Source organism: Chroicocephalus ridibundus, chromosome Z, assembly GCF_963924245.1.
Source record: "Chroicocephalus ridibundus chromosome Z, bChrRid1.1, whole genome shotgun sequence".
Classification (NCBI taxonomy): domain Eukaryota; kingdom Metazoa; phylum Chordata; class Aves; order Charadriiformes; family Laridae; genus Chroicocephalus; species Chroicocephalus ridibundus.
The window spans coordinates 62,151,643-62,163,933 of NC_086316.1; the positions used below are offsets into that span (position 1 = coordinate 62,151,643).

Genomic DNA, 12,291 nt, shown 5'->3' on the forward strand with positions numbered 1-12,291 from the left:
ATGTACGCTGATTAACAAAGCATTTTGCTCTCTGTTAAATCAGGTATAAAGTCTGATTTTTATTAGCTTAGAAGGGGAGCCCTCTGCCGGGTAAGGCACGGGCGCACAGCCTCTCTCCCCAGGAGAGACTGCCTTCTGCAGGCTCCAAACCATGCTTGGCGCTGCTAACAGTCCAGCCAAGTCTGTGACACAATGCAAAACAGTCCTGGCAAGGGACAGTGTTCCTAAATATTTGTTTGTGTCCCCAAAACACCACCAACAGGACCGTGGGCTGAGCCTGACCACCGCAGCAGCCCAGGGGAGCCTTGTGTTCGATTCCAAGAGGAACAGGATCAGCCTTTACAATCCTCTGGCTGGGCTGTTATGCTACCACGCTTGCTAATATTTTGTGCAGCTAAAAGCAAAGTGCAGCTTGGCCTGCCAGGATTCTCACCCCATCCCCAGTAAGTGAGCAGTTATGGGTAAGGCTGTCTCATTACCTCACTCATTCTTAGCTATGACCCTATGAGTAGTAAAACCTACCTCTTCATCCTCAAAACTGCAGTATTTCACAGCTTCAGCCATTATTTACAATGTTATTTACAAGCCTGGGAAACAGGAATAAACTGGGAGACACAGTCTAGCCAAAGCAGCTCAGCTTGCGCTAGTGCACAGGCCATCAAAGGCTTCAATTCAAGTGTACAGGACGGCGGGTCCTTCCCACCGTTGCAGTGGCTCTACCTCTGCTCCTCACAAGCCCCTCTGCCCGAAGTGCCACCAGCTGGCCAACTCCCCTCGCCCTCCCACCACGTCCCCCTTTCCTCTTTGCCTTCCTGCGATAAAACACACCTTAATCTCACACACCCAAAGCCATTCCACGCTCCGTATCACCCCTCGACCCTAAGAGGATCCCCATCTCCCTGAGTTCCCCATGAAAATCACCCCCCAGCTCTCCCATTGCCCCACCATCCCCTGTACAACCTGCCTCCCCAGCTACGAGCTCCAAACCCACCGTGCTGCCTCAAGCCACCCCTCCGTCCCGAAGGATGGCTCTGGGACCCACATCCAGGGCAGGCCTCCTCCAGGCGCTGAAGCCAGGAGCCTTTATCATCCTTGAAAATGAACTGAAAAAAACATTCAGTCTTCCATGCCTACAAATATAGCCTATTTTTCAATATTTACCTCTACAAGCACACATGCTTTCACACCTCTGTATGATGTGTGAGATTCTGTGAGACACAAGCAGCACTGTTAGCTACAATCTGTTACAATTAAGATATTTTCTTCTAATGCTGCTGCTTTGAATGGTGTATTTAGAGACATGCACTTTGTTTCTGACTGTGAAATCAGCATTACTCGTTAAATTAAAGCCTGTGTGGCTCTTCATCAATTTGGGGTGTTAAAACGGGATGCTAAATCACCTAGCTTGCACACTAACACCATCTTTTGGCTCACCTATTGGTAAAGAATGAGAAAGGAATCATAAAACAGATCTGATTACCAGTTATTCAAAACACCAGCCATTTCTCCAATCTTACTTCTCCTGCAACATTACTTTCTCTTCACCTACTGCACACACAGGCACAACAGGTATTTTAACTGCACTACTTTAACTTTTGTGGAGGGCTAAGCACTATTCTAATTCACAAACTAAAATGCACAGTTTGCTGTTGAACACTGTGACAGAGAAAAAAAAAATTAAAAATTAGTCGAGAGTTGTTCTGTGATAAAAAAATCAAGTAATGACCTAGGAGTAACTCCTAATTTTGCTTTTTGGTGTGCAAAGCATCACTGTAGCTGTAAGATGTCCAATTAAAGATGCCCCATTTAAGATACTAATTTTAAGATACATTAAGATATAAGGTCCAATTGCATACTTTCTATTGCTTTGAGGCAAGCAGGATAATTAGTGGGTGATGTGATACGAAAAAACCCCGCAGTTGTGCAAAGATCTCCTCCCTATTCAGCTCAGTTATCCCCAACACTACGTTTAATGTATCTACGTACTGTTTAAGACACCATAAGAACTTCATGCACAGCTTGTTTTAGACAGAATGTTTTAATCCAGACTTGAGAATAACAGAAAGAAAAAAGAAAGGAGGAAGTTTTCACTTCTGTCTGTAAAAAAGAGAAGAAACCTGGCGGCATTGTCTTCCCTATTATCGCTTAGTTGTCCTTACGTTATTTTCAACAGTAAGATTCTTTCTGCTTAAAACCTCTTAACTTCTGCACTTTTAAAATTCTATTATAGATTGTCATTCTCAGAACACTTATATGACAAATAAGTTATCTTTTCTAGGAATCTTCCTTTTATTACAATGTTTCTAACTATTTTTAGGGAAACAAGCTACCACAAGCAATAATCTTGAAGATGATAATCCTGAAAAACACATCTTAGAGTCTTTTATGAGAACTATAAAAACAAAGCACTTCAGATGATCAGGTCAGTGAATGATTTGGGTGTGGAAAAGAGTCTCGTGTCCTAATCCTGTAAACTTACACAACATTCTATTAAGACTCAACTTTTGAAAATTATTCGAGGAAAATTTACAGAGCAGAGGCTAGCTAACCGTAGACTACAAAGATTGAAAACTGGTATCTGAGGTTTTTTCCAGCACATTAATAGATGTGCAAATGTTCCACTGAAAACATTCCACTGCCCCGAATGGACTTTGAAATGCACGGGGAAGGAGTTTTATTTTTGAAACAGATCATATGAAAAATCCCAGGAGGACCCTCAAAATAAACCGTTGCATTACAAAATATTAATTAATGCAGAAGCAATATTAAAAACAAGCAGACGTTAGATTACAATTACTAATGTCATGTCAAACCCTATAAATGTGATGGATATAGACACATTTCTTCAAGCACCCTAATGGTACTCTCAAGATGACTAGACTCCTTGTCTTCATTATTAGTTCTAACATCAACAGCTTTCACTTTTATACTTTTCTCACATGAAGCAACTCAGGACAATATGCAAGTAAGTGATCTCTTAAGTGCAACTTAGGAAACTCTCACTTTGAAACTTAAGAAGCTCTCACCACTGACCTTACCTTTGTAACCTCCAAATCAGTGCTTCTAACCATACAAATTTACATAATCTAAAGCATTTGCAAACATATGATTTAGAAAAATGCTATTAGCAAACTCTTTAGAATATCAGAGGATTCAATAATGTATTTTGCTTTTTAAGGCTTACAACAAGTGGCAAAGAAAATACTTCTTTAACAATGACCAGTTATTTGCTGATTCTTGGTAAAACGGGACAGTCATGAAAAGTTTGGACTTTCATGGTTGTTACGAAGCATTAGAAAGAAAAATACATAGTGGTTCTGGAAATGCCTGCTTAACTATTTTGACAAAATTCAACAAAACCAAATAGGTATAAACTAGCTGAAAACAGATGTACACTAGATGTTAGGGAAAGGTTCCTAACTAATTGAGCTGGCAAGGTTGGAAAAGCCTTCCAATCAAAGCAGTAGGAACAAAAATCTTATTGTAGGAACAAAAAATAATCTATTTTAAATTAATTTTCATTAGTTGATGAAGGGGATTATACAATGCACCTACCTGAAATACATGAAATAAGGCATTTTTCTGTTACTGTTTTTCTGATGCTGTGTTTTGGCTCTTCAAATCTTAAGCAGTCCTACAAATCCCACTGCCATGAAGTTTACCTTGTACTCTGAATACAGAAGGAGCAAAGCTCCAGCCTGCCCTATGCTTTGTTCGAATCTTCTCTGTTAATAAGGTATAAAAGGAATTACTTTAGGCTAATATCTAAAGTCCTTTTGCGTTAATAATTTCTTTTGCACATAGTTAGCAACTCTGCCTCGTTCCTACCAAATATTTGATTTAAAACCAGGGATTTTTCATAGATTAGAAGTGGGTTTTACTGTTTATTGGCTACATTAGATACTAACTGACAGGAACAATACAAGTGTAATCTGACTTTCCTGAATGGAAATGGTTTTAATATTTTCTGCATTGTTTATTGATATTGAGAAATAAATCTTTTGAGTCTCTGGATTAAAAACTACATACATGTAAATAAAGGAGAAAATCTTACTTTCTTCCAATGACCTCTATGGGGTATTGTAGTTCTATGAAAATTTGCCTGGGAGTAAGGTGAAAGTTAAATAAAATCTCCAGAATTTACACCCCCACCCCTCCCTGTCACAGTATGATATGCATTCTATTGGTTTACAGGTCTTAAAAATTCACAAATTCCTACTCACAGTCTACTGAAAAAAACCTAAAGTTCTAAGGCTGTACAAACTATGGCTACAAAGAGGATTTTAATGAAAAAGACAATTCCTTATAAAACAAATAGACAAAATATAAAACAATAAAACACTATAGAACATATGAACAACTTCTACTTAGTTCTGTAATTACACACTTTTGCATTAAGCTTGACTGAAAAAGAGAAACAATGAGCATTTACAGTCCTTAAGTTGAATTTTAATATTTAAGAAAACGATGGTATATAACTTTTAAAATTATAAATAGTTTTTACCTGGTACAGGCTGTCTCTCATTCCATTCACTTGTGATTAAAACCTCTAGGATTTTTATGTGGTGTTCAGTATTATCAGAGCTGCAAGAGATGGATTAGGCAGAAAGAATTAGGCAGAAAGAAAAAATGCAAGAATTACATTAGAATTATTCAAAAAACATAGGCAAAATTTACGCCAATGCCCTCCACATCAGAAGTAAGGAAAAAAAATCAGAAAATTAATTCATTAAACTTACTTTTGTACATAACTAACCTATATTGACAGTACAAAATACAATAAAGATGACCCACGTACCTTGCTATCTGGAATTTGAAAAGCAGAGGGCTGAAAATTTCAGCCAGAGACCTTGCATTCAAGAGATTTTTGCTGGAGGCTTTACAAACTCTGAGGAAATGTTTCAGCAAATACTGGAGTGTGAGCCAATACTGGGGAGGTACATTTGGAGATCTGATGAGTTTCTTCAGCAACTGAGCATGTTCCTCTGAGCTCTGCACTTCTGCAAGCGAAGAAATAAAAGGCTCTTCATATCAGCACAGGAACATGTAAAATGAAACTATACATGACTGCTTTGGAAGCAACAATTTTACAGGAAAAAAAATAATAATTCTGTCCTTCACTACAGCCGTTAAGACTTCTTTCTTCTTTTGAAAAGAGTGAAATGTTCAGGGAAGAGTAAAGAACAAGTATTTAAAAGTCAAACGGAAACAGATATGCATTTTGGTAAAAACCACAATATGTTCAGAGTGTACTGGTAGAAGACTGTCTTGTGTTTAGCGTCACACATGATTGGGTAATTCTGAGATGCACTAGATAAGTCTCACAGGTGCTGTGCTAACTTTGAAGGTTACCAGTACAATATCCCGTCCTGAGATATATAACAGAATACTTGGCGCGTGTGCTGAAAGCTTATAAGCTGTACTTGTTTGAAATGACCGCTGTAGAGGATGAATCTTACATGCATGTATTTCTCACTTCATAACCTGCAGCTCCCAACCTACTGCAGAACACCATGACCTCTAATACATTTACTTTGTCAGCACTGATAAAAAGTTAAAAATTAGCTTTCTGCATACAGATAAGTCCTTGATTTTTCCTCCCAGTTCTTCTACCGTCATTCTGTCTACTAAAATGAAGAGAACTGTGTTATCCCTTTTATTTTCCATTATGTTTACCTACATAGGTAAATAATGCATGTCTAGATCTGAACTGAAACAGCTTTCATTAAAAGCTTTCATCAAGACCAGGTTGGATGAGGCCTTGAGCAGCCTGTTCTAGTGGGAGGTGCCCCTGCCCATGGCAGCGGGTTGGAACTAGATGATCTTTAAGGTCCCTTCCAACCCAAACCATTCTATCATTCTATGATTCTAAAAGTAGTGAAGTTATATATGTTTTCTGGGACACTGCTAGCTTGTGCAGAAACTTCCTTTTTCTGTAGGTGACAGCTGGACCACCAGATATTCAGAATCTTAGTAACAGCTTTTTTGTCTGACACTTGAAACAATATGATAATCATACCTTGAGCTACAGAAATCATGTCACTGTAAACAGCTGCTGGAATGATGGGATTTGGCAGGTCCAGGAGATACCTCTTGAGAGCATCTGATAAAGTGTGCACATCAAATGTCTCTAAATCCAGCGAAGAGGCATCTAAAGGGAAAGAGCAACACACTTTTTAGACATCAGAAACTGAAAAAAATATACAGGCTCATGATATTAGGGCTCTATACCAAGCCAAACCTGCTAACTTACATCTGGTTTATGGGGAAAAACTAGTAAGAAAGAATGTAAGACACCAAGAAATATCTTTGAGATGAAGACCATACAGTGCTCAACACCATGCCCAAGCCTTTGACATCTGATGAACCAATGGCTTCCACAGCTGTGTGTGGCCTTCTGTCATATATAGTGCAGGGCTGAACTCTCAGTAATGGTAGTGACTTGCTGCACGTTGGCAATGTTACGGAACATCAGGATATTTTTAACAGGTCTCTGTTTTACCTGTAAATATTTTGTGTAAGAAGTAATTATTAATCAAGGGTTTGGGCAAATGCAGCTTGTCTACTGGTAGCTACTTCTATTATGACTGCAAGTTTGATTAACAACTTGGGGCTCCAAGTCCGTAAATATTTACGTGAGTAAGTCGAAACAAACGTGCACGTGCAGAACTGGGTGCCTGGTGTTTTATGCAGCTGTTAGGATTTATCTTGTAAAATCTAATATCCTTCCAAGATAGTTATGACTTGGGCTAAGGTCTGGGAGTGTCACATGGAGGACTACTTGTTAGTGCTGCAGCAAGGAATATCAGCAGCAAAAATTAAAATAGGGAAAACCAGAAATGCTTACTTAGTGCAAGCAGGATTACGGTTCATCTTAAAACATGAAAATCTAGCATACTGAAGTCCTAAATGTTTTACAGAAAGATCCACATTTGGTACAAGAATTTAGAGGTATTAATACTGACCAACTTTCTAGGCTAGCCAAGTCCCCCATAAAATAACTCCTGAACCTATTTGGCGAGTTTAAACCAAATTCAACAGGGAGGTAAGGAATCAGATATATGGTGTGTCTGCACATACTGTGAAAAAGCAGCCAAGAAGAGGTAGTGAGAAACTTAGTGCTCTTCCACCTCCTTTCTGTTTTCCTGAAAGGAAAGCTTGCAGTATGAGCTCAAATCTTATCAGACATCAAAGAATGTGCATGAGAAAAAAGCCATTATGAATGGCGCAGGTGATAGAAAACTTGCAGTGTGGGTATGCATTCTGCAAGAGCAATTATGTGCAGAGAATCCAACCACAAATCCGTAAGAAATAGTTTTCATTAGTTTTGTTGCTCACAGGATGTTTTTTATTTCATAAGCCAAGTTAAATCCTGGTTCTTTCAGGGCTGACCCATTCTTTGAAGTATATCCCAAATTATTATAATGAATACATGAGTAAGAATAAACTTGTGGTACTCTGCAACTCTCTGGGTGTAACATCATCAACAGACCTGAACTCTTCCATCTGCTGAGCTCGCCAGATGCAAGTCACCTTTGATTCTGGAGCTAGATAGCACTGTGTTGAAGCTAACAGGCAGTTATCCAATTAATATGGAGAGTATTTTAAACCATAAGCAAAACAGCACACTAATGCAGTGCACAACTTCGAGACCAAAGCTGACATTAGCACTCAGCTAATTCAAAGAGAGCAGGCACAGATGAGATCTGTGTCCACGTATCTGGACACCCACTGCACCAGCTCTGTCCTGGAAGATTCTGATCCTATCTTAGAGAGAACTCAGAAAGACACACTGTTACTACAGGGTAAATTCCTGTTTTCTTCTCTCAAACCTAATTACATTTTAAATAAGAATACATGTAAACCACAAGTTCTTGATCTAAGGAGATAGACGAACCTTTCATAAAAGTACACCTCAGTTAAGGACTTAAAAAGAGATTCAGATAAATTAAGAGAAACATTCAAATGGGTGTCATAGAAAATTTGTATTTATCTGGCCTGAAAAATATAATCACAATACTAAAAACATGGCTTAGGCTGCTAGCACCATGTGCATATCTCCTCTCCCTGCTTGCACTCATATACCTCTTCACTCCCACCACAATCAGCAGAGGACAGGAGGCTCTTTTGATTTGAACGAACAGACAACTCATAGTATCATCTCTCATTTATTTTGCTAATATTTGCAATTACTAAAAATGAAGAGAATTAATTCGAAGTTTCAGTTTGCTTCCTTTGTCCCTTTGGCAACATGGCATGTAGCCAGTTTCATTTTCTAGCGCTTGTATTTTTGTGCTCTTTTATGCAAGTGCAAGCTCACACCCCACATTGCACCCCAGCTTGCAAAGGCATCATCAAGCACTCCTCCTACAACAGCTCCTGATCTCTTATACTGCAACTGAGTGTTGCATGCCAGTATATTCTGGCCTGGAGTAGAAATAAAAAAAGAGAAGGAAATACATTTCATAAAACTTGAATGGGTGTGTGGTGCTAGTGGTGTAGCTGCATTTTACTGTCCAAAACTGAGAACACAGCCTACTGCAGCAATATTAATTCAATTCTCTCTTTCCCTTCCAGCATCATCTCTGTAGCAGGCAGGGAATGTGCAGCTATCGCCTCCCCACCTACTGCACCAAAAAAATGCACACAGACAACCATATGTAAACAAATGGCCATTTGTTTACAAAACAATAACCTGCAGCCTTCCAGGAATAGTGTATCTTTATCTTGCTTCTGAACAAAACACCTTGTTTTTCTCCGTACAGCTAGATTCTCAGTCCTTTAACAAGCAAGTGATCAAAATATGATTAAAATAGTTACTCTTGGGAAAAAACACACAGTGGAGCCATGAAAAAAAGACAACCTGTAAAAGTGAAAAATACCTTTCATATTAAGTCTAGAAGTTGGAAACCTTTTTAACTTGTATCTGTCTTTTTAATATTATATTATTCAGAAGCAGCACATGTATATAAACTGAGTAGAGGAGCAAAGAAAAGAGGAGTCTGTCCACAAAATTTGTCAGATGCTTCAAGGAAGAGAACTGTACTTACCACATTCAAGAATTTGTCTTAATTCTGCTGAGCTGCTTGACCCTTGTGTTCCATACAAAGTTGAGCACTCCAGACCTTCAAAACAAAATTGATGGCATATATTAATATTCTAGTGACTGTTGCCATGACACAGAATACTTCTGTTTTCTTCAAATAACTACTTGCAGTATAAATTGGCAACATTCTCCCACCACCACCCACCTACCACACTACAGAATGTGACTGCTTTTTAAGGCTGTAAGACACCTCTTTGTACATGCAAACTGCTGTGTCTGCAGAAAAAGCTGGACAAGGAAGATCAGAGATGCCAGCAGTCCCATGTATTCTGTACCACCCTCCACCCACTGACTGTGGAAAGCCAGGACTAGGAAACAGATTCACATAACCCAGGGAAGAAAATAGCTTCCAGTAGGAACACAGGAGACAGATCTTCCTTTACGCTCTACGTGCCAGCTGGAAACATCATGTCTTTCAGGTGGATAATAAGTGAGCAACCTGAGACAGGCCACCTCACAGGAATGGGACAGGGACATGACAAAAGTTCTGACGTGTCCTAATTAGCTTTGAAGATTTAACTGAGACCTCTAAGTTACAACCATGCCTAACTTTTGGCATCCTATGCAGTCAACAGAGACAGAGACCATTTTATGGGACCGGCAACCCTTAGGTCACCTTTAACCATCCATAGAGCCCATAACTTCATAGTGTATGTACGGTGAGTGTCACATCACTGGTGTGAGAGCAAATGTCTCTATATAATGTCACATAATGTGTCTGATAATCCATATGAATAAAAGACACCAATATAGTGTTTTCATGTGAAAGATACTGTTTACAACTTCCCTACTTCAGTGAAAATAGAGAAGACACAAGGGAAGAGACAATACCCAGGGATGCAGAGCACCAACGATCTAACAGCATCAGTGTTATTTCCTGGAAGCAGTAGTTGCTTAACCAACATTAAATACTGTCCCTTCTCAATATTAGCAAGCTCCTACTAATTCAGGAAAAGCCTATGCTCTCCTAAAGTGTCAGAGCAGTATGTGAGAACTTGTGTCCCCAAGGACAGAAGCCTGAGTCTAATCAGAATACCACTTTTCCTCTTGCTCCCTGGCTGTAAGGCCACTGAACGAGCAGGACTCATGGCGCTGCTACTTACCTCACCAGGACTATGGACGTAAAATCAGAGGAGGAGCCAGGAGGAGAGAAATTGAGCAAAAGAGGCAAGACATTGTAGAAGAAAGGGGAAAGCCTCAAAAGGATGGACAGACACCAACATGGTAAAGCAGGAGACCAAAACACCATAAAAATAACACTGTCTGCCTCAGCATACAGCAGCAAAAAAGAACTGGCTCCTGAAGCATATAAACACTTCTTATAACTTTTTCATATTTAATTATCTTTTTTTTCCCCCGCTTTGGGGAAAAACATTACTTGTTTGACTGTGTATGATGACCTTTCCACAATTAACTTAAGGTGCTTATAGGTTAGAAAAAACAAAGCAATACCAAATGCTTCTCCTTTACCTTTCAATAATATTTACATTAGTTATTAAATGTCATTTGAGGTAAGCTTTGTTTTTGCTCCTACAGTCCAAGTAGCCTCTACTGAGCAGAAACCAATGCATCAAACCTTAAATGAGATTATTTCATATCTGTTAAGTAATGTGATGCATTAGCAGCTCTAGAAAGGGGAGATGCCAGCTCTGGATCTGATTCTGCAGTCTTGGCTCACATAAGCAACAAAAACCTTGGTAAATCATTCTTCAGCCTACCTTTCTTTTCAATTGTCTCCACTATCTTGATAAGAATGGGAGGAGCAACATCAGGAGGTGAAAACTGCTCCGTAAGATCTGGAAGTGAAAAAGCTGTAAAAGAAAAAGAAGACAAATAAGCCAAGCTACAGGTGTATGTAATTTCTGTTTATGAAAGTCATGACACACAATGCAACCAGTCAGTTTTTAAGTACAGAACAAACATCCCACTTGTCAGGCCTAAATGACAACACTCCACAAGTAATCAAAAAGCTGAATAAAAATTATGATAATTGCTTTTTTATAACATTTTCTTTTAGGGTCTTCAGTCAGTCCTAGAATCACTCTCCATATCGCCTAGGAAAATAAAACACAACAGAAGTTTGCAGTCTATGGATGGGCAAAAATACAGTGCAAGGAAGAAAAGAAAAAATCTTTTGGTGTGAAACATTTACATCCAGTGTGCACCAGATGAGGGAGCTAAACACATCACCATCTGGGAGTTGCTGATCCCCTGGATAAAACTGACTTTTAAGGCCTGAAACAGCAGTACAAACAAGTATTGCACACTTATACAAAAGTACAGTAACTTCTGTTTGCTTTCAATTTTCAGGCATAATGCTACTAACAGTATATTTTTCTTGAAGCAAGAATTTTCTTTTCTACAATGAATGGATAAGAACAATGGATAAGATCAGAAAGGGACATTTTGCAGATTCAAGCAAACCTGCATACGGATTTTATTCAGAGTCAGTCTTCATGCAATCTGGTTTCCTCATAGAGAGAACATACTGTAAAAATGGTCTGGGTCTGTGATGTGAGGCATGATCTATCTCTAAATGCACTATTTTTGCCAAAAGAGTAACTCAAAAATTTTAACTCTTGGAAAGCAAGAAGGTTTACATAAAGATTATTATTAAACTACTGCCAGAAACATCTGGCATAGTTTGATGGATTATGATTGATAAACAAAGCTTAATCACTGCAGTAAAAGTTGCCAGTTGCCTAAGCAATGGTGATCTCTGCCCAATTAAACTCACCATGGACAAATAGAGAGCAATTCTTAAACACACATGCCCATATGTGCCTGCATGCATGTGTATACATATATGCATGTGCATGCACACACTGTATTTCTAGAAAACTTAAACTGGCCAAAATTATGAGGATAACTATGTAGAAGAAGAAGAAAAAACCCAACAGCAAAATATGAATAGAGAGTTTTTAATTAATAACTTTGAGATACCAAAAAAATCAAATATACCACAACGGAGAAAGAGAAAGCAGACAATTTTGGATGAGAATTCACCCTGCTTTGGAAGCAACCATTATACAACTTTCTAAAAATGCAAGCAATTTAAAAGTGCTGAGACAGCAAGGAAGGTGCAAAAGAAGTTTGGAAATGCACAAAACGGAGGAGAGAAATTAAAGACAATAAATAATAATTATTTTTGAACTAGTAATCAAAGTGGAGCATACTGGGACACC

The 12,291-nt window shown here is 38.7% G+C and overlaps 1 protein-coding gene across 2 annotated transcripts in view; it reads right to left on the reverse strand.

Annotated features, from left to right (window-relative positions):
- The window catches only part of PIK3R1 (phosphoinositide-3-kinase regulatory subunit 1), a 61,618-nt gene that overhangs the window by 16,917 nt on the left and 32,410 nt on the right, over positions 1–12,291 (reverse strand). For both annotated transcript variants that reach the window (XM_063319437.1, XM_063319438.1), the window contains 5 exons: positions 10,825–10,917; positions 9,051–9,125; positions 6,020–6,151; positions 4,799–5,000; positions 4,505–4,584 (listed from right to left, as the gene is read on the reverse strand). In XM_063319437.1, coding sequence (XP_063175507.1) covers positions 4,505–4,584; positions 4,799–5,000; positions 6,020–6,151; positions 9,051–9,125; positions 10,825–10,917 — 582 coding nt within the window. The remainder of the gene's footprint in view (positions 1–4,504; positions 4,585–4,798; positions 5,001–6,019; positions 6,152–9,050; positions 9,126–10,824; positions 10,918–12,291) is intronic.